We start from the raw sequence: 27,330 nt of genomic DNA, 5'->3' as shown, positions 1-27,330 counted from the left end.
TGATGAGGGAATGACATAGCGTGATGTAAACCTCAAAAAAGTAGATTTCAGATATATCTGCACCTTTAAGTTCAACCTTCAACCATTGTAAGAATAATACATGCATATTAGAGACATTGGGAAGTGCAAAATAGTCTTATAGTCTTGAGTTTGTGTACATGAAGGTTTGTCTTTTTTTTTTTTTTTTTTTTTGTGACTCCAAAGTTTCTCTATGTCCCTAAAAGCATAAGTCCTTCCCGCCCTGCCTCTCCTGATCAGGACAAGCAACTATGGAAAATAATTTTATTATTTTGATTCTGGGCTGGAGTGTCCTGTGATGTCTTAATCTCACTTTTTGAATCCTTTGCTATCTGCTAAACTTTGTCAATATTCTGCTAATGGAAGAACTACCGGGAGCCAGAGTAGGGACTTTAAAACTGGGGCGATGTGCTCCATGTTCCTGGTTTTGGTCAGAATGTCAGCAGCAGCATTCTGGATGAACCTGATATCTTCCACAGCATGAACACAAAACATCACCTCCATTCAAAGCTGGCCTTCTTGGTTTTCGAACACCAAAGCAAGTTTAATTTGGTAAATAAAACAGAATTTCCATTGTTTCACCACCAATATTTAGTTTTCCAAGCGTACGATTCCAAAGCAAACTTTTTTTTTAACACAGACACTTTGGTGAGATGCAAATGAGAGCGTGGGGCTTCGATCCAAAGCGTCAGTCGCTCTACATTTTCATCTTCCAAATGTACAAAGATCGCCAGTTCTCGAGGAAGACAACTTGTATTATTATAAATTTGGTCACACATCATTTGTCAGGGAGCAGGTCATTTAAAAACAATAACCCTGCGACTGAGATTTGTTGGATGGAGTAGTTGTACTTTGGGGTTGTGGAGGATCATGAAGACCCTGGAGCGACCCGCGTGACTCATCTGCACATGGGTTACAAGTCTTTATCCGGGAGAAATTTGCTTACTGATTATGATTAGGGGGGGAAAAAAAAGACAATATTTGCTGTTCAGCTCACAGAGAAAACAAAATGAAGGTTTCCAAAAGAAATTAGCTGGGACAAAAACTGACACTCTGTGGGTTTTTTTTTTTTTCAGAGCATTATTAGTCTCTGTATTCGTGCCCAAAGACTTTAGCCAGTGGAAGCTCTTCACTCCTCTCCGAGGCCATGAATGTGGGGAGGAAAATCATCCTCTCGTTGCGTGAGACCAGACGGTCGTTTGCCAGAGTCAGTGACTGCTCTCGTCAGCACGGCATTAATTAGGCATGAATACAAATCATAAACAATAAACACATGGCCACAAGAGCCGCAACTACCTCCCAAATCAATCCAGAGCCTCGCCAAAGAGAGTAAATACAATAATCTGTTCAAGATTTGTTTTGCCCCAAACTAGACAGACAGCTAAGTGTTAGAAGAAAGTAAAGTTGTTGTTTTTTGGGGGGGGAGGGGTTTCCCAGAGAGAACAGTATAAAGACGGAAACATGGAGACCAGGACTGGTTTATGCTTCACACACAGCAGCAGGCGTAGGCTAGTGGGAGATCTGTAAAGTAGGACAAACTTGGTACAATAGTTGTCACCCAGAAAATGAATTTTTCTTGTCCAACTGCGACTGAAGTCACAAAATATGGAGAACAGTTCCTGCCAAGACCACACTGCACCATCCTCCCTTTGTACAGGAAGCTCCCCCTATAGAAGACACCATCATTTCAAATAATCCATGCTATATATATAATATTTACCAATATTTTACCAGTATCAAAATAGATTGAAACAAACATGAGACAATTAAATTATCTGGTTGCAAGCACCTACTTTTGTTCACTGATGTAACAAAGACAAACACCCCTAGGCTGAGCATTATGGCCTTCACATAAAGCTGTGAAGGCCTTCTCCTCTGGTTTGACAGAGTAAGTCATTCATCTGTCATCATGGTTACCCCGTGACTATTATTGTTAATATATTATTCATGTGTTTTGTGACGAAATGAGTCCAAATTTGTCTTTCTTGTAAGCAAAATGTTGGCATCCTTGTTGCAGCCTGTTGACCGGCAGTGAGCAGCAGATTACAGTTGAAGCAACTCTGGCATCAAATGAGAAATACATCAAGCTGAGGACTATAAGACAAAAAAAAAACTGATTTAGTTTTTTTTTAAACCTTTCCTTTCCATCAGGCCTGCATTGAGACCTAACAGACTCACAGTGCAGATGTTGACCTCAGACATTTTAAAACAACTTATTCTGGTCCCACGTTTTAGCTTTAATCGTCTACTGTGGGAACTAATTTGGATATGTTTACGGAGAGCTGTGTTTCAGATAGTTAAGCCGATGTGGTTAAACTGAAGTAAGTAAGTGTGTGCAGAGGTGGGGGGTGGTTGAAGGGGATAGTTTGAGGGGACAGCTGTAACAGAATCACTCCATAAGTGGAAAACCACTCCCTGTACAATAGCCAGCCACAAACCAGAACTATGGTGCAAATGTTTTTCCAGCATGGCATAGATGTATAGCGGCGCAGTGAGGTTTAAAAACGCATTCTTCTCTTCCTTCAGCCGAGAAACATGCAAAGGTTATTGTACACATCCGATACGAGGAGTCCGCCTACGCCTCTTTCGAGCCGTTTTGAAATATTTTACTGCCTCTTGTCAGTTTTAAAACCCCGGGTTGCGTTTGACAGGGCATTGTTCGGATTGCAAAAAAAGGCCCGGAGCTGATGATCACATATGTCTTCCCTGCTGTTTCGCCGTTTCACTTTGGAGACAAGTTTACCGAGACAGCCTTTAGAGTTCCTGTTTAACCGAATGCAGAGCATTGAGGGGCGTATAAAGGGCGCTAAAATGCATTCGTTCTACACAGCTTCACATGCTGAGAGCTGCTTTGCATCCGTCGGCCCCGGAGGGTTAAAATTCAATAGCCTCTCAACCTGAATTTGTCGAATGGCCTTCCTGAGGAGGGATGAACTACATTCCAGAGTTCGGCTGGGAGAGAACAAGATGGCTGCGTGTGACATGAGGCTTTGTTGGCGGGCGAGGGATGTCTCTCATGGTCATCACGGTGTCAGGGTCGGTTACCTTTAATCGTCGCTGACGGACAGCGAGGGCGGAGGGGGGCGCGGGCCTCGTGATTCAAATCACAACTGCTTAGAAAGAAGGCACCGTGACCACACATTGACAGATTAACATTCCGCATGTTTAACTCATATCTCCGGAGGTGGGAGTGAGAGGTGGTAGACTCCCTCCCGGATTCCTCATCACATTGTTCGACCTTTTTGTCTTGAGCCCTTCACGATGCAAAGCCGTGGGGAGGCGCAGGAATGCCCGACGCCGAATTCCTCCGAGTGGCCGCTTGACCTGTCGCTGCACTCAGTGTCGGCACAAGCAACGGCGTGGTTAACGACTGACCGCGAACCGGAGGGGTCGTTGGGGACCCAGACCTTGTGACCTACTGGGCCAACAAACCCATTTCCAACTTCAGCGCCAAGTTTTCAGTGATGCAACAAAAGCTTATAGGCTGGCCTTTAGGTTTAATATAACTGACTTGTAACATTGTGTCATGGTTCAGTCTAATGGATTGTGTCAAACTCTTTGGGGATCATAAAATCTCCAGATTTGTAAAAGAAGGTGCTGTGAAATAATTCACAGTACTCATGTTCTGTCATTTTCTGCCAATAGATCCCATCAGATATCAGGCGACTGTTTGAATCCCTCAGACTTCAGTCAGGCATTTAGAAAACAAAATATATAGACAAAAACCTTCAATTTATCGATGTGAGACAGACGACGCTAGATACATCTGATAAAGTAAAAATCTTTAATCAGATACTGAAAATCTGTACCGCCAATCACAATTCCAGACTTGCATTAGTGTGTTCATGTTAGGTTTTTTTGTCATTTGATCACTTGTGTTATGACTTCTAGGTGAATTATTGATTGTGCGAGGCCAGATACAATATAATAATTTAAGTCCCAGTTTCAGTTCATGAGGTACGCAGTTAAGGCCTGAGGAAATGAAAAATACACTTAAAAACTGATTATAGACTTTTTTTTTTTTTTTTTAGAAATGACATATTATGTAATGAGTTTGAATACATCAATATAATTTAATAGCTTAATAATTAGTTAATTTTATGAGGTAATATATCACGCCAGTAAAGCAGGGTCCAAATAAAAACTTATGCAGCACATGACAGTTTTTTTTTTATTATACACATAGTAATTAAACTGATTTACACTTGTCATTTCATATAAAGTATAATACAATCATGAATAACTCCCTTGTAAAGTCGGACAGAGTTTTACAGTAGAGTAAATGCTCGTCACAAAATGTTTGGCAGGCATTCAGTTTAGACACCTAAATCTGCAGCTGCAGTCGGAATAACACCTGATTGCCTACAACGCGCCGGGCTGCCAGAAGCGGCAGGCCTCCCTCCTCACCGCCTTCACCACAAACAGCTAGCTCTCCTTTAGCTCCTCTGGAAAAAAGACAGAGTTTGCCCCCGCCGCTGCTTTTTGAGATATACCATATCTCAAGTCCAGGGAGTTTTCAAGCGGATTCGGACTGATGGCCGGTGAGTTGTAAACATTAGACTCTGTCTCTTGTGGTGGTGCACCTGTTTACTGAAAGCAACCCCCCCCCCACATACCTCCCCAAAAAAAAAAAAAAAAGTCAGATTTGCTGTGGTGCAGAGGAGACCCGCTCTTCTCAAATCAGAGTGTCTGAGACGTCTCATTGCTTTCCCAAAATTGCAGAGCAGAGTTTTCCCCCTGCACACAAAAACATGCCACGTTGGTTTCATTTGATATCCGATCACAGATTATGTTCCCCTTTTCAGAATTAGGAAATATTTCTTTAGGATATTTTGTGCCAGAAATGTTATATTATGGTTAAAGAAAAACCATTCATGCAATGTTGAGACAGCAGGGCTTGACAGAGAGAAGAAGAAGAAAAAAGACGTTTTTGAATAATGTGCTCAAGTCTCATTGTAGGTCTTTTTCACCCTCCCCCGCCCCCCCTTCTCTCTGAACGCCCAAATAAGTTTAACCAAAACTTGCTACCAGCCAAACCATCAAATAACTAACATGCAACATATTTTAAAACCAAATGAGAGCAAGCTACCACAGCAACTTTGTGAAAACCAAGCTCCTCTCAGGCAGGGGGGCTGCAAATGAGTCCAAATAATGACACAACACGGCCAAGAAACAGCTGTGTGGAAGCGATGGGAAAGAAAAGTGTTCTGTTGGGACAGGGGGGACTCATGTGGGGTCTTTTTCAGGGCCCGGGAGGAGGAACCTATGAAAGAGCCTGCTGGTTGGGGGGGGGACCTCTCATGGCCCATTGTGCAGGAATACACCAACCTCTAGACCCGTCTGGCTCCGAACCCGTTCTCATTACCCGGCCCGCTCTCAACCACTGGGAGTGTTTGTGTTTGGGCACAGCTTTCAGGTTTCTTAGCCTCTTTTATAACAAGGTTTTTTTTTGTTTTTTTGGTGTTTAAACTGAAAGAAGGTTGAAAAAGATTTGCGTAATTCAAATTAAATGTATTAAACAGTATTTTTAAAATTGAAATATCAACTCTTATCCTTTATGTTTTATTGTTTAAATCAACTAGCAAAGAGGGGAATATAGGAAATGTGATGGGTTTAATGTTCTTTCTTTTTACCTCCTGGACTTGCAAAAACAATTCATGCATCTTGAAATTGAGAGGCCGCGCAAAGACAAACGGTATAAAAAGAAATCATCTATTTTTACCCATCAATTTAAAAAAAATGATAATGACACTGAGTTGCATTTTATTTTTATTCTGTGTAATATTCAACAAGCTGAACAGATTGATCCACATTTTGTCATCATACTCTTAACAGAAATGTTTCTTATATGGACAGATTCGGTGAACTCTGCGATGTTCTCTCTGCGCAACGTTGAAAATGTTGATCTGCACCAAGTGGTCTGGTGTAAACGTAATCTGTCCAAATGTCAGACGGCCATCAGACTTTTCAGTCACAGTTTAAAAATCCCCCCGTCAAATATGGAAAATATTCGTTTAACGTGACCTCTGTGTTAACATGAACATCCATCCAACGTATTTTATTGCCATTTTTTGTGACAGATTGACACAAAGAAGTGGAAAATTGTAAGGTGGTTTTATTATTATTATTATTTTAATAGGAATTGGGAAACTGTGATGCTAATGTACTCAGCCCCCTTTGCTCTGGCACTTTTTGTAAATTAATATTGGTGTAACAAAACCTGTTTTAAGAAGGCCTCAGAGGTTGGTTGCAGACAAATCAGAGATAAAGTTCTGGAGACTTTCAGAGCAGACCGGGACGCAAAACTACTGTATATTCCAAGCTTTAAACACCAATACTCTGAGTAAACCATCATCTGAAAACGAAAGGAGCAAAGCTGCAATTACAGCTAAGAACAGTTATTAGTCGCACACGCTACATATCCAACAAGATTGTTGAAAGTCAATCAGATGCAACCTTTCCAGTTTGCTAGAAGGAATGATGGGATCACAGCAGACATACATGAACAGGCTGAGGTCAAATGGAGGCAAAACTGAACTTTTCTGCAGCACTCATAAAACACTACATGTAAGAAAAGAACTAAAACTTTAATCACACCATTCGCTCTGCGAAGCACGAAGGTGACGGTGATGATTTTTTTGTGGTCAGAGTTGAGAGGAAGATGGATGGAGTTAAACACAGGAAAACCATTGGGGAAAAGTTGCTGAGAGGTAATATTAATGTATAATAATAATAATAATACAAGTCTAGACCGAAATAAAGTTTGTAGCAAGAAAGTCTGCATTAGTTTGTATCGATCTGTTAAGTCAAATCTGAGCAGAAACATTTTAGAAATGGTTACAACTGGACAAAATGGGAACAACCTCAAGGGGAATGAATACTTTTGCAAAGTGTTAAATATTCCCAGAAAATGCATTTGAAGCAACCTAACTTTAGAACTGCTTGTTCAAGGACTGGACGAATGCTGCGTCACTTTTTTTTCTTTAGAACTCCAGAAATGTGAAATAAAATAACTACCACTAACTTAGCAGTATTTCTTTTTCAAAGCAGAACAGATAGCATTTTCTTCTGCATATTTGTTTTTCCAACTGTAAACACAGATTTATGTCTCATTGTTTAGTTTTTAGACTTAGAATAAAGTTAGATTGTTCCTTTTCAAAGTGAACTCAGAAAAGTAAATGGCAGTCATTAAGCCCAATGTTTTGCTGTAATGCAGAGGAGCCATGTTGTGACAACTTCCTGAAGGCGGAGCTTCAGAAAGAGCCAGAGTTTTTAAAGCGACAGAGACCCAATTTCAAGGCGTTAAGTTATGAAGTAAAATTTCTTTCAGGTCATATTTCATATATGTAGCATTTTTACAAAAACTAAAGTTAACATAGTTACTTAATTATGCTATGAAATTTCACTTTCTGCTGGAAAACGCGTACTGTCCCTTTAATATTGAGGGGGACGTTTCACAAAACAAAGGTGAACCAACAAAGCAAAGTAAAACGGCTTCAGTTTGGCTCTCATGTGCAAAACCCTTCAGTCGTCATTGCTACTGAGGCACCTTTTTGAAAATACTCCGTTTTTATTTTCGCCACATTTTTCATTCTTTAAGCAGAAAAATAAAGCATAAATTTAGGAGAATTTTCAGTAGTAAATGAATGTGGTTTAGGCCATAACACGTGTCAGTATTTTAATGCAACATGGAAAAAGTAAAGTTAGTGCTTTTGCTACATTTGAACCTTCCTCTTCCTCCTCCCCCCTCGGGATATTTTATGAATCCACATTCATCAGCTTGACTTTCATGTAGCCTCGGTTTGAGTCGTGAGTATTTCATGCCATGGCTTCACATTATGGCCACGCAGCTCTGCAATCACGAGGGCCTCCGAGGTACTAAGTGTTGAGTTTGCAGATAGTCCGGCTTTCTGCATACCAACCTATAATCTACTAGATTTACTGCACACCTTGGCCCACCTCTGTAATTAGAAAACTTCCTAATAAGTCACCTCGTACGTTTTAAAAACATTCACCGTCCCGGCGCACAACGGGAGCCATTGATACGACCGACTGCAAACACAAGGATGTTGCCATAGCGACGACAATGGTCACAGCTGCTAACCGAACTTCAAGCTGTGTTTCTGGTTTCCCCTGCCAGGAGTTATCACTGAGGCAACGGTTTAATGAACAACAGCAGATTTTCATGTTCATATAATAGAAAAAAGGAAAATGGTGAGCCATAGATGGCTGTGAACGGATTCCATCAGATGATGGAGTATTAATGAAAGAAGCAGGGAGAGAACTGCAGGCATGCTGTGCGTTGTTACAGTAAAGGTTCTCCACGAGAAACTTGTATTCCTGCAGATGTGATTGTCACAGTCCTGGCATTGTTTTCTCTTCTCTGATGGATGCTGTCGTCTCCTAAGCCACGATGTTCGCCTGTTGGCGTCGAGGTGTATTCTCATGTTCTTCATCTGTTATTTAAAAGCTACGGCTCATCAAGACGGTAATTGCAGGCAATAACTGAGTCTGAGATTGAACGATTTCACTATTATTTTCTGGGTAATTAGATAATGATCTAAATTTCTAGTTTATTAATAATTTCCAGCAACTATTTATAGACATTATTAGCCAACCTTACGTTGCAAAGCATATATTAACTAATTTTTCTGCTGCCTTTACACATCGGTTTTTCTGCACTGATGTATTGTAAGTGGTCTGTATCTTTTTTAAAATGTACACATCACACATCATGTACATTTTTGGAAAAATGACCAGATTTAGTCACACATGCCTTGGATCTTGAGTCAGATATGCCTGTTTCTAAAAGTCTTATAATATTATTATTGATTATATTTTTTTAACATATTGCTTCTCACACTTTAGCGACTTTTTGTGTGAACCTTTATGTCTGTTGCTGCTGTTGCACCTGAATTTCCAGCTTTACAGGAAAACAAACTGTTTCTGTTCTACTCCATTCGTTGTACTAGAAATAAGAGCTTGGATGTTTCTCAGTGTAGCCAATTATAAACACGGAGACGAATGATCAAGTCATTTAGAGTCCATAAAGCCAGAAGAGGAGAAGAAGAAAAACCTCAGTTCAACATTTTCTCTGGCAGGATTCTAAACCAGAGGAACAGCACGAAGGAAACTTTTAGCAGCTTTCAAACTTTTCAAAAACCTCCGTATACCTTGAAACAAGCGGCCACCGATCCCGAAAAAAAAACAAAAACCCACACCATGTGCCCCAGCAGTTTGACCGAGATGACTCTACCAGTCTGAGGCAGTCTTCGGGGTCAATCATTGCTCTGCGGCTATGAGCAGCGGGACAAGTGTCTGCTCGCTCGGGCCAACAACCACCGTCTGACATCTGCTGTTGCCTTCTCATCGCACACAGATGGGGGAAGGTCCAAAGAGTCCAAGCAGACAGTTGGCACTGGGCAGGAGAGGACGGTGGAGGTCTGCGTTCTCCATCACTCCGGCTCCACGTGGAGCAGTTTGAGTTCTGTAATGGCCCGGGTGATGAGAGGTGTAACTGCAGGTTGTCGGGCTTTTAAATGGATTTCACCGCTGCTCCAGGAACATGACGGCGCTTCCCCTCCCGGCGAGGTCTGATGCATTTATGCGTTTCTGGATCTCTTTTTTTTGCCATTCACCTCAATAAAACAGTCAATATAAGGGTTGAAGTTTTCTTTGGAGCGATGAAACACACGTCCATATGTCGAAACCAATGACACTCAAAATTAGAAACATTAATTTTTCCTCTGCTTTCTGCCCAAACCGGCTAATTGATAGAACATATCCGACGGCGGGTTGAAGCGATCCTCCTTTTCCGATTTGTAGGATGGCTAATAAAAATCAAAGCTAAGCAGATTAAAGGAAAATAGGTTATTATTATTTTGCTAAACCATTCAGAGCATGAAACGACAAAAAGCGAGGGCAGAAATAATGCAGGGTTTTTATGTGAAAACATAAATCTGATTTGTTGTGTTTACAGTATTCAAAGCAGGCGAACAAACTGTTCTACACTTAAATGAGATTTACGGCACATGTGGCACTTCACAGCCATGGTTAGCGTCTCGCAGGACGAAAAATATGTTGTTCGCAGAAAGACTTCATGAACCAATTCGGAATTACTAAATAATTACAAACAACCAGGCTTGGCTTCGAGATTAATTTGTACCAAACTCTAAAGATGTGTCTTTAATTTAAATACTTTGTTGTATCAAAGACGACCCCCCAGGAATAATGATTTAAAAAACAGATGCGTAGATGTAAAGCTTGGATGCCAATTGAGTTGATCTTCTTTCACAAGTTATGTGAACTTGCAAGACTGGCTGTTAAAATCTACGAGAAGAAATATGCTTTTAAACATATGTTATGTTTATATAGAATATATAACTACACATTTAGTTTGACGTGCTTCTAGTTTGAATAGATATTCAGAAAATATCCTGTAGCAATTACAACTACAGCAGGCTCTTGGTAAAAAAAGTTTGGATATTGTGAGAGATGTGCAATTAGGAAATGTTTGCTCTATAAGAATAATAAAAGTCCTGATCTTAGGGTGTCTTCACACCAAAATGGAAACACTTGTTTCATTTTTCAGCCACTGTGGTTCGCTTTCACACTGCAGCGTGTCAAACGGACCAAACCACTTTCTGCAATCTGTTCCCCTCCTCGCCTGTGGTGGCGCTGCATCAAGAACTACTGAAGGAAACAACGTGAAAATCTCCGAAGAAGACGTGAGCACAGCTTCCTTCTTCACGAAATGAGAACAAAAAAGGAGTGGCGTCGGGTTTTAGCGGCCTTTAGTCTTTGGCAAAAGATCATGAACCATTGCTCCCGCTATCATAAGACATAGATTTGTTTTGGTTGCATTTACCCAGAATGCTTTAATTCTCTTCCTGCTTTTTGGAGCGGTCTCCGGTCCATCTGGCATTCACATATGCCTTCAAACCGCACCAGAGTTCACTTCAACCGAACTGAGACCTAGCTTTTTGGAGTTTGCTTTTTTGAACCGCATCAGAGTTTGATTGCGCGTTCACACCTGCCAAAACAAACCAGACTTTCAAGGCAAACGAACTGGAGTTTGATTAAAGTGGACTAAACCAGAATGGTGTGAATTCACCCTTAATCTTCATTCTTTCTGGCTTTCACGTTTTTCTTAAAAACCAAAGATTAGAAGAAATCTAATCTAATCTGAGTGGCTGATAAATTAAAACAATTATTTTTGCAAAATTTGATATTTATTTTTAAAAAAATCCTGTTTCTCCACCCGGAGAAATTTCAGCTATGTTGTTTCAACTCCTTCAGCCAAAGTGAAATCAACTAGAGACTGGGTGTGTTGTACATTTAACAGATAAAATATCCATTTCAAATCGTCAACGACGCACTAAAATATCTGCTTCGTTTTGTTTTAGCGGTGAACCAACACGGTGTACAGACGACGGTTTTAGTAAAAACGTGTCCGTTTTCTCATGAGATCTGCTCCGTGTTAGCTTTGTTTGGGTACTAGAGAAGCAGAAGAGCTTGGAGGACTGTCAGTGCAAGAGCAGCATCTTAAACAAAGACATGTGTTACCAAAGAGTTACAGTGCAACTCAATCCATATTCTAATGCACTGGATTGGCTCATAAAGAGAGGGAGAGAGAGGGTTAAAAGTGGTGATCAACGACTCAATGAACCAGAGGAACTTCTCCGTAACGTCGATGTGACCTTAGTGCCTTCATCATCTATCTGGATGTCAGGACCGTGATGGTGATGAGGCGAGGCCCAGTCGGTTGGTAGGAAGTGGAGGGGATGTGTTTGAAGGCCGGGGCCCAGATGGGTCAATGTGGTACATGGGGAGCTTGTCGGGGGGGAAAAATGAGACCCACAGAGCAGCAAAAAAAAAAAAAAAAAAAAAAAGGGGGAAAAACTTGGAGGAGCGTAGCTGGATTAAAGCCCCAACCAGCCTCTAACTTTTCCCAAACCACACAGAGCTGGTGTCCAATGCCCTACATATTAGCCATGTACACATGCCCACTTCCAGCTTACGACACAGATGGAGATAGAAATATACAAGAGCTAGGCAATCACTTTTTTTTTTTTTTTCCTCCTGATGTTGCTCTCTCTGTGGCGAGGACGCTTTAGCTGTCAACTCTCAGAACGGGAGCTGGACTAACGCGATTCGTTAAGTGAACTTTGTCAACTCGCCGCTTTTGCTGGTCGTCATTTGCCAAAATTACTTTGCTGGGTTTTGACCCAGCTGGAAAAGCCATTAAATGTAGATGAAGATGATTTTCTTGAACAATGAAGCCTTGTGTATCAGACTCGGGGGCAGACTCGAAACGTCGGGAGCTCGATCTGCGTGTTTGTGCGTTGTTCCGGTGACCCTCCGTTCCCCGATTGGAAAAGCAAAGAAATTCAGCAGAATTTTTCCACGTGTGTGTGACCCACATTGTGGAACCTTCCTCACCTCCTCGCCTGGTTTTTTTCCACAAGCTCAACGTGGAAGGGAGATTCACTTCAACTGGATTTCACTCTCTATTTACAGGGTTTGGTTGGAGTGAAGTGAATGGGGGAAGTAATTATGACACGAAGGCGTGTGCTTCCAGAGCTGTGTTAGTTCATTGCTGAGTTCATCTAAACAAGGTTCCAGATGCATTCCTCTCAGACTTTGGGTGATATTGACTCACTCAGCTACTGCTTTGTTTTTTGATGATGCAAATCTCCCATATTGCAACCTAAAGGTTCTCTGTTGGATTGAAATATGTCTTAATTGGAGCACAGTGGACTCATAGTCATGATCAAGAAACAAGCTTGAGATGATTTGAGGTTTGTGACATGGTGTTTAGCAACAATACGCAGACAGACTGGTGTTCTAACGATGCCCAATTGGTACTATGGATGGCCATGGTGTACCAATAAAATCCCACCTACACCATTACACCACCAGACCCTTTTGACCCTTGGATACACAAAATGGACCAATGGGTTCTTGTCGTTTACTCACATTTCTGACCCTACCATCTCAATCCTGCTCATTGGACCAGGCTATTTTTTTTTAGGAACTGTAGATTTAGTTGAAAATCTACAAGACTCAGGCCTGAACTGTTTAATTTTGCACTGAACAGAGATTCTTTTAAACATCTTTCAGATTAATAAAACATTTATTTTGATTCGAAGACAAAGGGAACATTTTTCTTTTCTTTTCATTCTGCGCCCCATTGAAAACCTCAGTTATTCCACCAAATATTGAACTCTTCCTGAGTTAAGACCATGTCCAACATGGAGCAGGTCAAGTTACACTGCTTACAGATGGCTTAAAACACTTTTTAGGATTGGTGAACTTAAAAAAATAAAAATAAATAAATCAAAATTAAACAAAAAGAAAGACAGGGAATTTTTACAAAAAAAAAAATGGAGCAAAAATCTCGTTTTTGTGATCCCACCATTGTGTTGTGATAAAACTTATTTTGAAGGTCTGCAGTGAAGGCGATCAAAAAACTATGAACTGCTTCAGGGAATGTTTTTATTTTTTTTTCTTCTATTAGTGTGGACAACATTTGATGCTGTGTGTAGCTTAACAAACCCGAAGACCAGAACTTTACAAATGGCAGCTGTGGAGTGTCAAGTTCTGCGGTCTCAGCTGCTCACCATATTGATGTTGTTTTATCAGAAAGAATCATTTAGAGTGCAGAACTTGGAGCCTTTCTGAGGTTCTTTGGTTTTGACTGAGGTAATTCATCGTAATCTTAGCTTTCGCTTCAGCTTATTATTCGCTGCGTCTGAGCGATATGTGAAATTCAACTCAAGACGAAGTTAATCATGGATTGGAAAAGCGAATTGTTGAGCAATCAACTGTAAAATCCGGTAGACACTGTGGCTTGATCAACGTGTTGCCAAAAAAGTGAGTTTTCACTCATCCGTTTGCATCACACCACCAGAAACTGTTGTTCCTCTTCGTATTGGAGTGCGAGGAGACAAATTGCTAAGAAAAGCGAAGACTTTTGTAGTTTTTCCTCTTTTTTTTTTCTTTCTTTTTCTTCTAGGGTGGAGTTTGCTTTCAGAAGCCCCGACCTCGTGTCGTGAAAACAAAGCAAGGAGGGGAAAAAATAACCTCCAAGGTGAAGCCGTGGCCTGGACGTTGGCATATAAAATCACTTTGCACCTACAGAGGTGCCATTTAGACGGACGTGTGACACGAGCCTTGGAGAGTTTATCAGAAGGCCAAAAAAAGAGCCGGAGGCACAGAAACGCGACAGCGCCCGACGCTGGATCCGTCCCATCGCCTCATACTGCTGATGCCGTCTTCCCCAGTAGCTGTGAGGCCTGCAGGCTTCACCGCAAGAGCATTAACCTCATTTTACAAGTACAGCTCATTCTCCCAGTCCAACATAAACAGGTGGACATCCCAGGCTGAGCACTGTTAACGTCCAAGTGTGCGCTGCACCATAAATACTCAGTTTCAGTTTATTTACAGCTTATACTTGCACAACTACAACCATTTGTTAGACTCAAGGAAGACACAGCTGTGATTATGTAAAATGCAATAGGTAAATTCAAACGCCCAGCTGTTTACAGAATGATACACTTTCAGTGTTATCCCAAACGTTAAAATCGGGAGGAATTTTTCAATTTCAAACGGCGACGCCGAAAACAAAACACACGGAGACGGAAAGCCCTCGCTGCTGGTGCAATGTTTGAACAATCCAGTTGCAGATGGATGAATAAAGTCAGGTTGTGTTAACAGACCTCAGCCTGGGGTCTCCATGATCCCCACTTTGCCTTGTGGTCTATGATGTCACACAGGGCTTTTTTTTTTTTTTTTTGCCTTTGAATGGCCATGTGTTCCTCACCACTAATATCAAACAGATGACGAGAAAACCTCCAAATGACGGTCTTTCACAAAGACAAGCAGTCAAAACAAAGATATAGCAACACAGAGAAACAGTTCTGAGGCTGATCACATGACACGAAAAGACTACGCCGTTTTAATTGCTGCAGGCTGTGCTGCGGTCGCGCTGCATTGTGCGTTCGTTTGCCGGTGCTGACATTTATTTGCATCATCTCAGATTTTAGCTCGTGTTGGAATCTTATTGTTTTTATTTAGTGTCTTTATCTTTAAATGTGCAAAAAAAAAAAGTCAAATGAGGGTAATTATAGATGCCATGAACACAGCGGTACCTCCGTGAATGTTTACAGATTTTTATTTTTTTTTACACAGTGGAATAAAAAACAGGACCAAAAGGATTAAAACTAGCCAGTTATTTTAGGACTAACCAGATTCCAGTGTCGGGGATAAAACAAGGTTTCAAAAGACCACGGCTTCAAGCCTCTAAAACGTTTGTTCACACCGTTACTTCAGTTTAATGACATACCAGAAAAAAATTATGTCATAAGAAGTGAAGGATTCTCAAGCTGAATAATGCATGGGCTGACAGAGTAGTAATTGCTGCACACTGCCAATCAGCTGGCCGAAAGTAAGTTCACACAACGTGAGCTCATCCTAATGAAATGCCATGAAGGAACAAAGTATGTGATAACTACAGCTGTAAACAATCTGATTTTTGTGTTGTTTAACTTTTGGGATTAATCTAAAAAGTTTACCTATTTTGAGGGCTTCTTGGTTCACAGCGGTGCGGTCTTGTACTGCGGTCAACTGAGAAAATGCAGTCGCAAATGGCAGTGAAAAGATGAGCGAGGAGAGACAGAGACAGCTGTTCTCAGCTTCAAATTTCACTTTAAAAAAAACACATTGGGGACAGAACTAAGGTAAACATATCAACATTTCTAAATTATGTTAGGAACAAATTACTTTTTTTTAAAAAACCCTTTCTGAATTTGAGAATCTGGAAAAACTGACATGTTTGTCTTGAGACAGCAAAACGCTTTCTTGAACATTTTATGAAAATGTGAAAACTTAAAAGTTAAGCATTGTGAATATCGCGCTACAATGGGATTAATCACTTTGAATTGTTTTAGTCGCTTGACAGAACTAGTGATAACAAGTGGACAAGTCGTAGGAAATATGAACTACAACCCCCAGTAATGCTGTTTTAATGTAAAGACGGTAAACACAAACTCCTCCCCAAGACATTGTCACTCAATCGCAAAATTATATAAATAAATTTGGACCCAAGTCTCGAATTGAGAAAATTAAAATCCCGAAGGTGAATGATATTGCAGATAAAATCAATGTGTGCGACAGACGCTGGCTTTTACTAGTCTAAAATATTTTTTAATCACAAAATGTGAAACAAACCGATTTAGTTGTTCTCAACCACGGGTACAATGCAGGGGAGCTTACGGGGTTCCGGTCCCCTGGGCTTCAGATGACTAACAAAACACATCTTACTTCTGCTCTGCTGCCCACCCACAATGCTTTTCACACGCACATGGGGGGACGAATGGACGGTGCAGCGGCTCTCACAGAATCATAGAGTTTAAAGACACAACAGAAACTTGGAATGGGAAATTAGGTGCCATGTAAGTGACCAATAAAGTTTTGTTTGATTTCAAAAGGATCTAATTAAAGGAAATTTCAAACTCTAACTCCTTTGGCTGCCCAGGAGAGTGGCCCTAACACGGTAAATAACTTTAACGACGCCCATAAATTTCTTTGAACTACTCTCTCGACCAGTAACCAAGTTGCCTCAACAGCTGCTCCTACTTACACAGTGTACCCACTCTTTCTCCGAAAAAACCGCCCTCAATTAGCTCCTCTCTTAAATAACCGCTCTTTTCACTCGCAGTTTCCGGCTACGCATGCACCTCCTTTCAGCGAGCCGTCCCATCCGTCTCCGAAACACCCCCACAAAAGGTCTTGCACTTCTCTCTGTGTGCCCCTTAAATAAGGGCCACACTGAGCCACTTCCCATTCACATCGGATCATTTGCATAAAGGTCCTCTTCTTATTCCGAGTCACCAGAGGAGTTCCGGCCGGGCGCAGCCGTAAACACGGGACTCTAGTGCTGAGCCAGAATGAAAAATTCTCTATTATTATTATTTTATTTAGTTTGTCTTTATTCTTAACCTTTTATGTCCTAAATTTAAAATCTCCGTCTGGATTTTTTATTTTTTTGCTTATTTTAATTGTACGCAGTTCTTTAAATGTATTGTGAGTAAATATATTTTTGCCCATTTATTCATAACAGCTGGAACTTTCAACATCTACTAAGTTATTGTCGTAATTTACCGTCTGTTAAAAAAGTGACCCTGAGATTAATTTCACTCCCTGCTACGGCAGGGGCGAAATTACCGTAATAACCCGACATTGGCTGGAAAGCGCAACGTCTCTCCTTTCCTAAACCGTTGGAACTTTTCAGACAGCGCTACGTGTGGCGGAATTTCGGTACTGCACGTTTGGCTTCATCGTTGCCGCTATGTTTAGGATTTTCGGGGTTAAAATTGAAGGATGTCATGTTTTGATAAAGACTTTCGTGGAAAAGATTTTGAGGCTTTGACCAGTCATGTTGGATACCTCCATTTTGAAATGATTTGCTAAAAAACATATTACTTTTTCACATTAGATCAGTTAGAATCACCAAAATAATTGAATTAAGAACATCTGAGTTAAATTAAGAAGAACTTGTCAGTACATTTTAAGGCACACCTGCTTACTTGTGTGAATTGTGTGATATATATTAAAAAAAAAACCAGCCATCATTCTGTTTTGGGAGGAGATGGGATGAAAGGCCGCTCAGACTGGAAGAAGCTATTGCTTCAAAAGCGACGTAGGAAAAGGCAGAATCCACTCTTCACTCTGATGAAAGAAAAAAAAAAAAAAAAAAAAGGGGCTTGGTCTCATGATGTCCATTGTTTAGAATCGAGGGGGGAAAAGCCTGGGAACGCCGTCGCATTGTGACGTTCAGGTGGGGCCGCATCATGTTGTGTGTTAAACTACAGGAGGGAACCGATGCACTTCGTGGGAAAATAACTTTATGAGGAAATTATTGAACTCATTTGTCCAGGAAGTTAAAGCTCAGGCACAAATGGATCTAACAAAAGCAAGATTTTTTTACCCAACGACTATCCCACCAAAAATTATTCACAAGGCTGTGGAAGGACAGTGAAGTCAGTGTTGTTCAAGAGGCTGTTGAAAATCTACAATCTTAGTCAAGAGGAACATTTTGGGACGGAGCTGAAAAGAGGCGTAGAAACCCGACTCATTCCAGTTCTTCTGTAACTACTGCGAGGAGATGGCGGAAACCAAGTCGTACACCATAAAGATATTTGCATTAACTAATCAAATCTGTCTAAACGTCTGAATTTGAAGATGGGAATAAATTGTTTGATTATTATTCTGGCAAGTAGGGGAATAAGTTTTATTTCCAACTCCGAGACGTTGAGGAAAAAAAAGTAAGACGTCTTTTTTTTTTTTTGTTTGAAATGTTTTGTTCAATATCAGTTTCTCATAGAAAAACAAAATGTAACAATCGGAGGAATTTACCCAGATTCTGTTTCCATCAGTGCTTCGTGCTCGTCGTTGACAGTTGGTTCCCATTATCTGTGCTTATTGTTCATCGTTATTGTGATTCTGATCACATTTCATAGAGATGAAGACCTTTCTACACGTGAGCAGAGAGAGAGAGAGAAAAAAAATGACTACTTCTTCCACGCGGACCACAATCAGGACGTGCGACCGCAGCATATTACCAACATATGCTGTGTACAAAATAACGATGCTGTCAGCTGAACGCTTGATTTATTTAGGTTTAATTTTTAATGATTTATGCTTCCCAAAACTGTCTGCCAGCTGTGTGTGTGTGTGTGTCTCTGTCTGTCTGTCTGTCTGTGTGTGTGTTTTCCTTCAAAGAGGGAAAAATTTATGCAAATAATAGCTTTGGGAAGCTTGTTGGAACAGTCGAAACTGGCAACTAAACACCGAAGACAAAATGTCTTGTACGGACATGCAAAAGCAATAAATGAAGAATGTGGACTTCTGACTCCACTGGGTTGCAGGATAATCCTGTGTATGTTTCATAAAGCAATTCATCATTAAATCAAAGGAACATCTTTTTTTTATACATGTAGAAAAAATAAAATAATCCCTTCTTTCAATAAACATGGTTTCTTTTTAGTGTGCTGCTTGAAAAGCAATTTGAAAAGAAATGGGAATATGATTGATGTGGTGAATCAGTAAGTCATTCATAAAGTGTGTGTGTGTATATATATAATATACATTTAAATTTGAATTCATTTATCTGAGCTACACCTCAAAAATGTATGAACATAACTCAAAATATTAAAACGACCTTTAACATCAGGTTAAATCAGTGTCAAAAACTCCAATATGTAAATAAAAAAGTACAAATCTTTAGTCATAAAATAATTTAAATTCAGTTGCAGTAAATTGTTGACACTCCATAATTTGAGTAGATCCAACATCTGAAGTGTGTGTTCTGCACTGGTTTGTTTTGGGGTCCCAGTGAAACCAAGAACGCTACGATAAAAACAATAAATGAAGAAGTTTCCTGAAATTAATACAATTGTCTGGGTTAATAAAATCATCTGACTGTGGAGGCTGTAAAAACACCAAATCCAGAAAAGCAGGATATAAAACCGATAAAATCGATTCTTTTTTTTGTGTGTGTTATTCAGAAACGTCGTCCCATTTAAAATCTATTCCTGTTTCTTGTAGTTTGCGTTTCTCCGTATCCACTCTGGCTTGAACTGCTGTTGCCATGGAGGCTCTGATCCAGATTATTAAAATCTATTTCCATCTAAAGGACATTTGACCATCTGAGCAACAGTCCAGTCATTTTTATTTTTTTTTCCTTAGCCAAAGTTACAGCCATTGGTCATCAAGTACATATGACTCAGCATGTCATTTCTGCACCCAAACTCTTGAACCGGCGTTGTTTTTACAATCTTTTTAAGGTTGCGGTCCTCCCAAATGCCTGTGCTCTTTTTGTTGCCGCACTTTTTCCTACCACTCAACCTTCCAGCACGCTGACCTGCCAGCTTCCTCAGCAATGATGCGTTTTCTTCCCAATGGGGGATGTCAAGCCACTGTCACATTTTCTTATTGTTGTCTAATATTTCTGCATTAAAAATATTTTACACATTGGTTCTGTGTAACACTCAGATATTCTCACATAATTTTTTAATATTTGCAAAAATAGACGCTTGAAATGTGCCACTCAAAGCATTTGGGTTTCACTTCATCACTGCAGGACTGAAACAAATTATTTTTCTGATACTTTCTGTTGTTGTAATTCCACACCCACCATGTTTAAAATATAAAACTTTGCACGATTGTGCAATTTTATTTATTTACCATGTTCTGGTGGCGATTCTGCTCTGCTAGGAGCTACACCTCCCCCCCCCCGAATGAAAACGTAAATTTTCAGACATCAGCGTAGAAATGAAAGAAAAGAAACTTCAAACTACGAAGTCGGGAATTATGTATTTTGCCGTCAACACAACAGTAGCAATGAAAGCTTTTTCTCTTTTCTTCTCCCCTTTCCTTTTCTAAAAGGTAATGTTTTAGAAACGACGTGGTCATCTCCTAATAGTTTCTAAAAATGTATTTCTTATTACATTTAGTACAAAAAAAAGACATCTCTACCCGTTAGTGCTTTTGTTTTAAGATACTATAACATAAATAGACAATTTATTTTCAGTGTTCAGAACAGACAGTTCCAGTGTAACTGGAAAACTAACATTCTCCACCGTATTCCAGTTGGCAGCAAAGGGTTTGACAGAGTTCCCCACTCGAAACTTTGGTGCAACACATTGCACCGCGCTTTTACAAAATGTTCTTCATTTCTCGGCCTCTGACACCGGCCCCAGACAACCTGGGCGGGTGCGGGTCGAGATTCAGTTAAGCTCCCGTTTAGCGGAGATACAACAAGATCTATAAAAGTTGTTTTTTTGTTGTTTTTTTTGTTTTGTTTTTTCTTTAAATCATAGATTTGACAGATCTTCCCCATCAGTCACCTCAAATCAGCTGTGGCCATTTTTTGTCATTCCCGTCCGTCTCTGAGTTCCTCCCAAAAACTGACGCGTGCATTTCCCCCTCCCGAACCCCACCCGGCTGCAACGCGCAGTCCCCTCTGACGGCCTTCTTCTTCCTTACGGATGGTCCCAACTTCACTGTGGATACATCAGTACAAGAGCACAATCCCTATCTGACAGCAAAGTTCTGGGCTATGATCTACTGATACTTAGCAATTACTTTCTGAAAAGCAATTAGATAAGATTCTGCTGTGCAAAACGACGCCACGGAGAGCTGATAGTGTTAAATCCCGTTCGCTTAGCTATACAATCTCTCACTGCTTGAAGACGTGCGGACATCTCGCTCTGTCGGGTCTTTGTTCAACTAGTCCTTGGCGTTTCGCCTGCCGATGACGACATTCCCTTGAGGCCTTTTTACTTGCAGGTAAAAACCTCCGTCCTCTCGCTGCACGTGTTGCATTTGACGAAGCAGCACCATTGGAACTTACAGTTGCACTGCCACACTTTGGTGTACTGGTGCGTGTTGTAGCCGCGGCCGCAGCACATGAGGTCGCAGCCGTCCGTGTGCGGCGACGTGCGGTTGCACAGGCGTCCCTGGGTGCCCACACTCCCCGTGGCCGCATCCTCCTCGCAGTAGTTGGGCGACCTCTCGATGTAAACGAGGTCCGTCTCCATGGGCTTGCGGTAGCCCTGAGTCTGCTTCACTTTGAGGTGGGTGGGCTGGCGCAAGCGGCTGGCCCGCACCACCTCCACGTGCACGGCGTCGTTGTACTTCTCCTTGAGGATGTAGCCGATCTCGCGGAACTTCGGGAGCGTCGTCCAGCAGGTCTTGGTGGTGCAGGAGCCGGAAACGCCGTGGCACTTGCACTCCAGCTTCATCCTTTCTTCCAAAACCTGCAGAGTGGTGAGGGAAGATGAGAACAGCTGTAACTGGAGCAGACAAACACACGTCACCCAGCGGCACAACTGTTTTGTGTACGGATGAGGACATTTATCCAGAACTAAATATGGTGAAATTCAAGTTAAGTCAGTCTCTCAGTGCCGAGTCACAACGAATGTCATCTGGAGGCTAAACAGTCAACCAAATAATCAACCAACCAGCCTATTAAAGAAACTAATCGAGCAATAATCCAACCAAACACAAACGTACTGAGTCGTTCAACAACAAGCACTTGCTATTCGTGGTTCAGTATTCACAGATTCAGCTGCTTGCAATTTTTTTCAGTGCAACTCCAAAATATAAATGTAGATATGCCCATCTGTGGATGATTTTCTAAGGTAAGCTGAAACACCTTGGTGTATTGCTATTTGACAAGCTATTGGCTGCTGTTCGTCAAGCAGCCAATCTAGGAGTGCCATTCGTTTTCCTTGATTATTGGCTGTACCAAATATAAGTGAACCTGCAAACTAAGATGGTTTTCACTTGGTGCATTAATGCATATTAAGCATCTTTAGAGTTAGCCTAAGTTTTCATGAATTTTATCTATGATCTCCAAGCACCGAATACTGGAGAGCCATTTTAATAAACTAACAAATCAGGCAATTAACCAACCAGTCATCCAAGTAGCCAACTAATAAATATCTAATTATACAACCAACCAATAAACCAGATACTTATAGAATTAAACACCCAATCAATAAAATAACTATCCAATCAACAATCAATTAAACAAATAATTAAGCATTTAACTCACCAGTTAATCAAGTGGTTAATCAACAAAGTAACTAACCAATGGCACGCTTTTGGTTACCGGCTATCAAACTGCTTAAGGCCAATTCTGAACCAACAAGAAAAAGAAGAAGAAGCACTTCATGTCTTTGCTGATATTTCCAGTAAGAGATGATGGCGCTGATTACTTGCAGCCACAGGCACTTCGTCAGACGCTGTCAGTCTAGATGACTGCCGACCTGGGCGAACAAATCCAAACATATCTTAATTCTCTCCCCTGCGTGTCACGGCCTGTCCTGAAAGAAAGGTAAATTGTACGTACGAGTAATGTACCATCCTGTAATTTTCTCTATCTTCCCTAAACCACATCAGTCAAGGGTGGAAAATAAGCCGTCAGTCATCCTGAAAGGGTTAAATCAAGATTGTTTCAGGAAACGTGTTGCACATGCAAATCCCAAACAAAGACCGGCTCAATTATAGGTTTGCGGATTGAAGTGGAACCCGTAATGATAATATACATGTTAGTAAATTAGCAAAGCACTCTATTATCAAAGAATTATTATAATTGTTTTTTTCCAGGTTTGGATTCTTCCCTCTTAAGGCCTGGTTTCTGTTTCTTTGTGGTCATCGACCACATATGGCAGCAAAGAAGAAGAAGAAAACCTACTCTCTCAGGATATGGTGACTATTGTATTCTGACACTTCAAAACTTAAAAACACTCACAATAAAAAATTGCACTTTGTTGAGGTTGAGCTGAATCATTCTTAAAAGGCAATGGGACCCAGAAACAAGGGAGTGGAGTTCAAATGGCTTCTATTAACACATCTATAATAGTCTGACATGAGGCCTTTAACCCAATTAGGAGCCCTCAACTTGCACTGAACCAAGCGTTTGACTTTTTTTTTTTTTTTTGTCGAAGACGCTGGTTGGTTGGTTGGTTGGTTGTGCAGCTTTTTCCTGGCGCCCAGCCTTTCCAGAGGCACAAGTCATCCCTTCTGTCCAACACTTCTACGAACGTTTGCGAGTGACGTTCAGTATCTTTGTCAGTCTTGTCTGTGCACCAGTGCGGTCACAGTTTCCCAGTTTAAAGACGTTTGATTGAAAAAACATGAGTTCCCCGAGCTACATAAAAGCCAGGGTCAGCTGTCAGATTTGCCGCGGATGTTGATTCAGAGCGAGGATTTCCAAAAATGCGCAGCGCAGAACCCACAAGGAATGCCTGGTGTAGGGAGCCTGACAGATGCATGGAAACATTTACTTAAAGTACGTCGATCAAAGCCTCCGATCTGTTCCTGATTAGTCCGGCACGGCCGAGAGTCCCGTCTCCAGATTGGTTGTCAAACACCCCGCAGCCCTCCCAATTCTGCACCATTTGAGCAGTGTGTTGTTTCACTGGGTGTTCTTTTACATTTGGTTTGATCACTGAATATAATCATGTAATTATAGTCTTCTGTTTTAATGATGGTCCATATTAGTGTTTGGAAAAAAAAAATAATCTCATCGGTCCTCCTGTGTTGAGTTTTCTCTCATCAGAACCAGGGTTTCTTTTTATTATTGGCAATAAATATACAACAGGAGGGGTTTTTGGCCAAACTGTTGTGGCATTTAATGCAAAAGTGAAAAGATTCATAATTGTTTTGTAATATTATTTTTTGCTTTGCAAGTGCAGTTAACCACAGTATTGTGGAATAAAACACATTGTGAAACCGCAAACTACACAGTTTAGGCTTCTGGAGCAGCGGCCGCACTATGATTACAATTAAATGATGATTAAAAGGTAGAATAAGCTCACATATGGCAGATTTACTTGGCATAACCGTGACGTTTTCTGTGAAAGATGAGCAAATTATATTATACAAGCTACGTTGATGTAGGAAGATAAGACATCGCTCAGTTTCCATTATCGATGTTTAGCAAAGTTTCCCTTCATGCTGTTCATATAGGTTAAGAGTTGGGGCGTGAAAATTTTCTTAATGTTTTATTTTACATATTTGTTAAAATGATAATTATGCTGTGACTGTATCATTTAAGACCAACGAAAAAAAAAAAAAAAAAAAAAAAATCAAGCTCCTCTGCCTTCTCCCTATGAGAAGGCAGAGGATCTACTTTCCTCTGAAAAAAATACGTAGCTCCATCAGAAACAACCAATCAGAGCCAGGAGGAGGGTCTTAGAGCTGCCAATCACAGTCGTGTACACAGCTTATGTCCTCCCTCTTGCTCTCTGCTGCGCTGCAGCCAGTTCACACCAGAGCCTGTCGTGAACGCTAAGGCTAGTTAGCATGAACGCCGATTACGGCAGACAAACAGTTTTCCTCGAACATTAACTTGATTCTCTGCCATTAATCCACATTGAGCAGCGAATACACGGGGTTGACTGACAGCGCTAAGACACTCCTCCTGCTCTGATTGGTTGTTTTTTGACCAATCAGAGAGCACATCTGCAGACAGGAATAGCAGCACAGGGAGGAAGTGGAGGAGCTCAATTCTTTTTCACAGATTACCTGTTTCATATTAACGACATGGTGAAAACGATTTTTTAATAAAAATAAAAAAAATAAAAGTTACATAATGATGCTTTAAATAAGATTCCAGAAAAAGTGAGTGGAGTTTTCTCTGGATTTCTGGCAGCAGAATATCACACTCTTCCTCGGCGTCAAACGTACACGTCTTCCTTCCACTTGACAAAAACAGTCGCCTATCGCTCTTACTGGCTGCAGACTAACTACCACAGCAGGTAGCCCAACTAATACTGCCTAATTACTAACCATTATGACACTTTTTATTAGCACAATGCTAACACCAAGATGCTGTTTTACAGCTTTTTAGACTTTCAAATAGCCTAACCTGAACTAGAGATGATAGACTGTAGTCTAGATGATTTCATCAGAGCAAAGCTGCAGCGTAGACCACATTAGTTCTTAATCCAAAATACTGAACAGGTTACATCTGGGCTGAAGGAGAGTGATTTAAACTGCTTTGATTTTTATTTTTTTAATAAAAACATAAAATGACAGACATTGTTGGTGTATTTCAGCATTAGGAACGCCTCAGATCGAGACAGGAAAGAACATTTTACTCCCTAACATCAACGCTCCCCATCCCCAGCAGTGAAGACAGTGATGACAGCATTGACAGGCAATCTGTGAGATGTTGGAGAATAAAACCAGCGTCTAAACTTAAGCGTGCTGCTGGGGTCCAGTTCTAAAAATCGTCCATTCGAGTTATTTCCACCAAAACTGTGAGAAACTGCTGTGAAACACTGGAACCCAGAGCCTCCGGGCTGCATTTCTGAGGGAGCCGGGGCGAGACCAGAAACAGCGCCAGCCCTGTCAGCCCAGCATGCCAGCAGCCTGGCACCCGCCGGCGCTGACCCGGATCAGTCTGCTCCGCTAACACCGCTATTGTCAGCCTGCTTTCACACCCTGAATAGACGCAGTCAGATGGGAGTGACATGTTTTGGTTTTGTGCAGACAACTGCAATAATATCCACTTCCTGACTTTCACACTTCATAATTCCGTGAGCAGAAATGGAAAGAAGGAAAGCCAATCCTCCGTCTGTCAGCCGGCGGGCGGGGCCGCAGCTCTCCTCGGACGGGGCAGAAACCAAGCAGTCGGTCAGATCGCTCACTTCATTTTTTTTTCTTTGTTTACAATTTTCAGAATCGGAACAAGCAATCGCCTGATAATGATGCGTAAAATAAAATATTCACTCCCCTTCAATACTCACATTTGTTCATGGTACAACTACAAACTTCAATTTACTTGTAGCAGGGCCGGGGATTTATCGCGTCGTTTCTCATTTATTGCGATACATTTTTTTGGATAAGCGTTGTGATTAATGTTTAAAATCCCTTAAAGCTGTCCGTATCGTTGGGATTGTGAATTTCACTAATCTCCCCACAATTTGCTTCATTATCAAACGTTTGAAAATTGCAATGAAATCGTTTAAACCGGAATATATTCACGTGTTTAAATGGCCCAGTCAAAGTCCAGATCTACGTTACTACAATATACTTCCACATCATGGTTCTTGCATCACTTTTTCACCCGAACATTTCGGTTTTGCTGTACAGACTGAAAAGCTTATTTTCTTATTTAAAGATCTTGTGATTGAAGTTTCTGCCCTTTTCTATTTAATTTTTTTTAAGCTGCATTGTTATTGAGGAGTGTCCTTGTCAAAATAAAAGCTGTCAAATAAGACCAGAGGAGATGTCCCAATGCTTTTAGAAGCATTTCTACATTTTCTTTTTTTGCTAATTATCAAACCCAAAAGCGAGTGCAAGAAAACGTGAATTGTTGATTCTGGTTTTAAAAAAAGAAAAAAGGAAAGCATTTTTCTTTTCGAGCGTCTTGAGGTTCTGGGAAAGCGGTCCCGTTACCTTTCTGCCTGCCTCGTTGTTGTGCAAGTTCATCAGGCGGCGGGGCGTCTTCTTGATCTCCCGGGCGTCCACGAAGCGCCGCGAGAACTCGATGCCGTACTTGATGTCGGCCGAGCAGCCGCCCCACTTCCAGCCTTCCTCCTGGTTGTAGTAGCCCTGCTTCTCCCGGTCGCAGCCGCACTGGCTCAGGTTGCCCTGGCTGCAGGCGGCCGTGATGGCGTGGGCCACCCCCGCTGCCGTGATGGCATAGGTGAAAGCTGCTTCCCGACTGCCTGAGGGAAAGACAGTAGATTGTTTTTAGAAAAAAAAAAAAAGGTTAAAAATAAGAAAGGAGTC

General features: G+C 41.1%; 1 protein-coding gene across 3 annotated transcripts in view; it reads right to left on the bottom strand.

Annotated features, from left to right (window-relative positions):
* Positions 1-20,375: 20,375 nt before the first annotated feature.
* wnt7bb (wingless-type MMTV integration site family, member 7Bb) overlaps positions 20,376-27,330 on the bottom strand; it is a 44,613-nt gene continuing 37,658 nt past the window's right edge. For all 3 annotated transcript variants that reach the window (XM_015042479.1, XM_015042470.1, XM_015042462.1), the window contains exons 3-4: positions 26,995-27,266; positions 20,376-21,839 (exon numbers count right to left, since the gene is read on the bottom strand). In XM_015042479.1, the coding sequence (XP_014897965.1) occupies positions 21,360-21,839; positions 26,995-27,266 (752 nt within the window). In that variant the 3' untranslated portion in view covers positions 20,376-21,359. The remainder of the gene's footprint in view (positions 21,840-26,994; positions 27,267-27,330) is intronic.

Source organism: Poecilia latipinna, unplaced genomic scaffold, assembly GCF_001443285.1.
Source record: "Poecilia latipinna isolate Pla-1442-1.1 unplaced genomic scaffold, P_latipinna-1.0 Scaffold34, whole genome shotgun sequence".
NCBI classification, from domain to species: Eukaryota; Metazoa; Chordata; class Actinopteri; order Cyprinodontiformes; family Poeciliidae; genus Poecilia; species Poecilia latipinna.
This window is presented reverse-complemented; position numbering and strand designations above follow the sequence as displayed.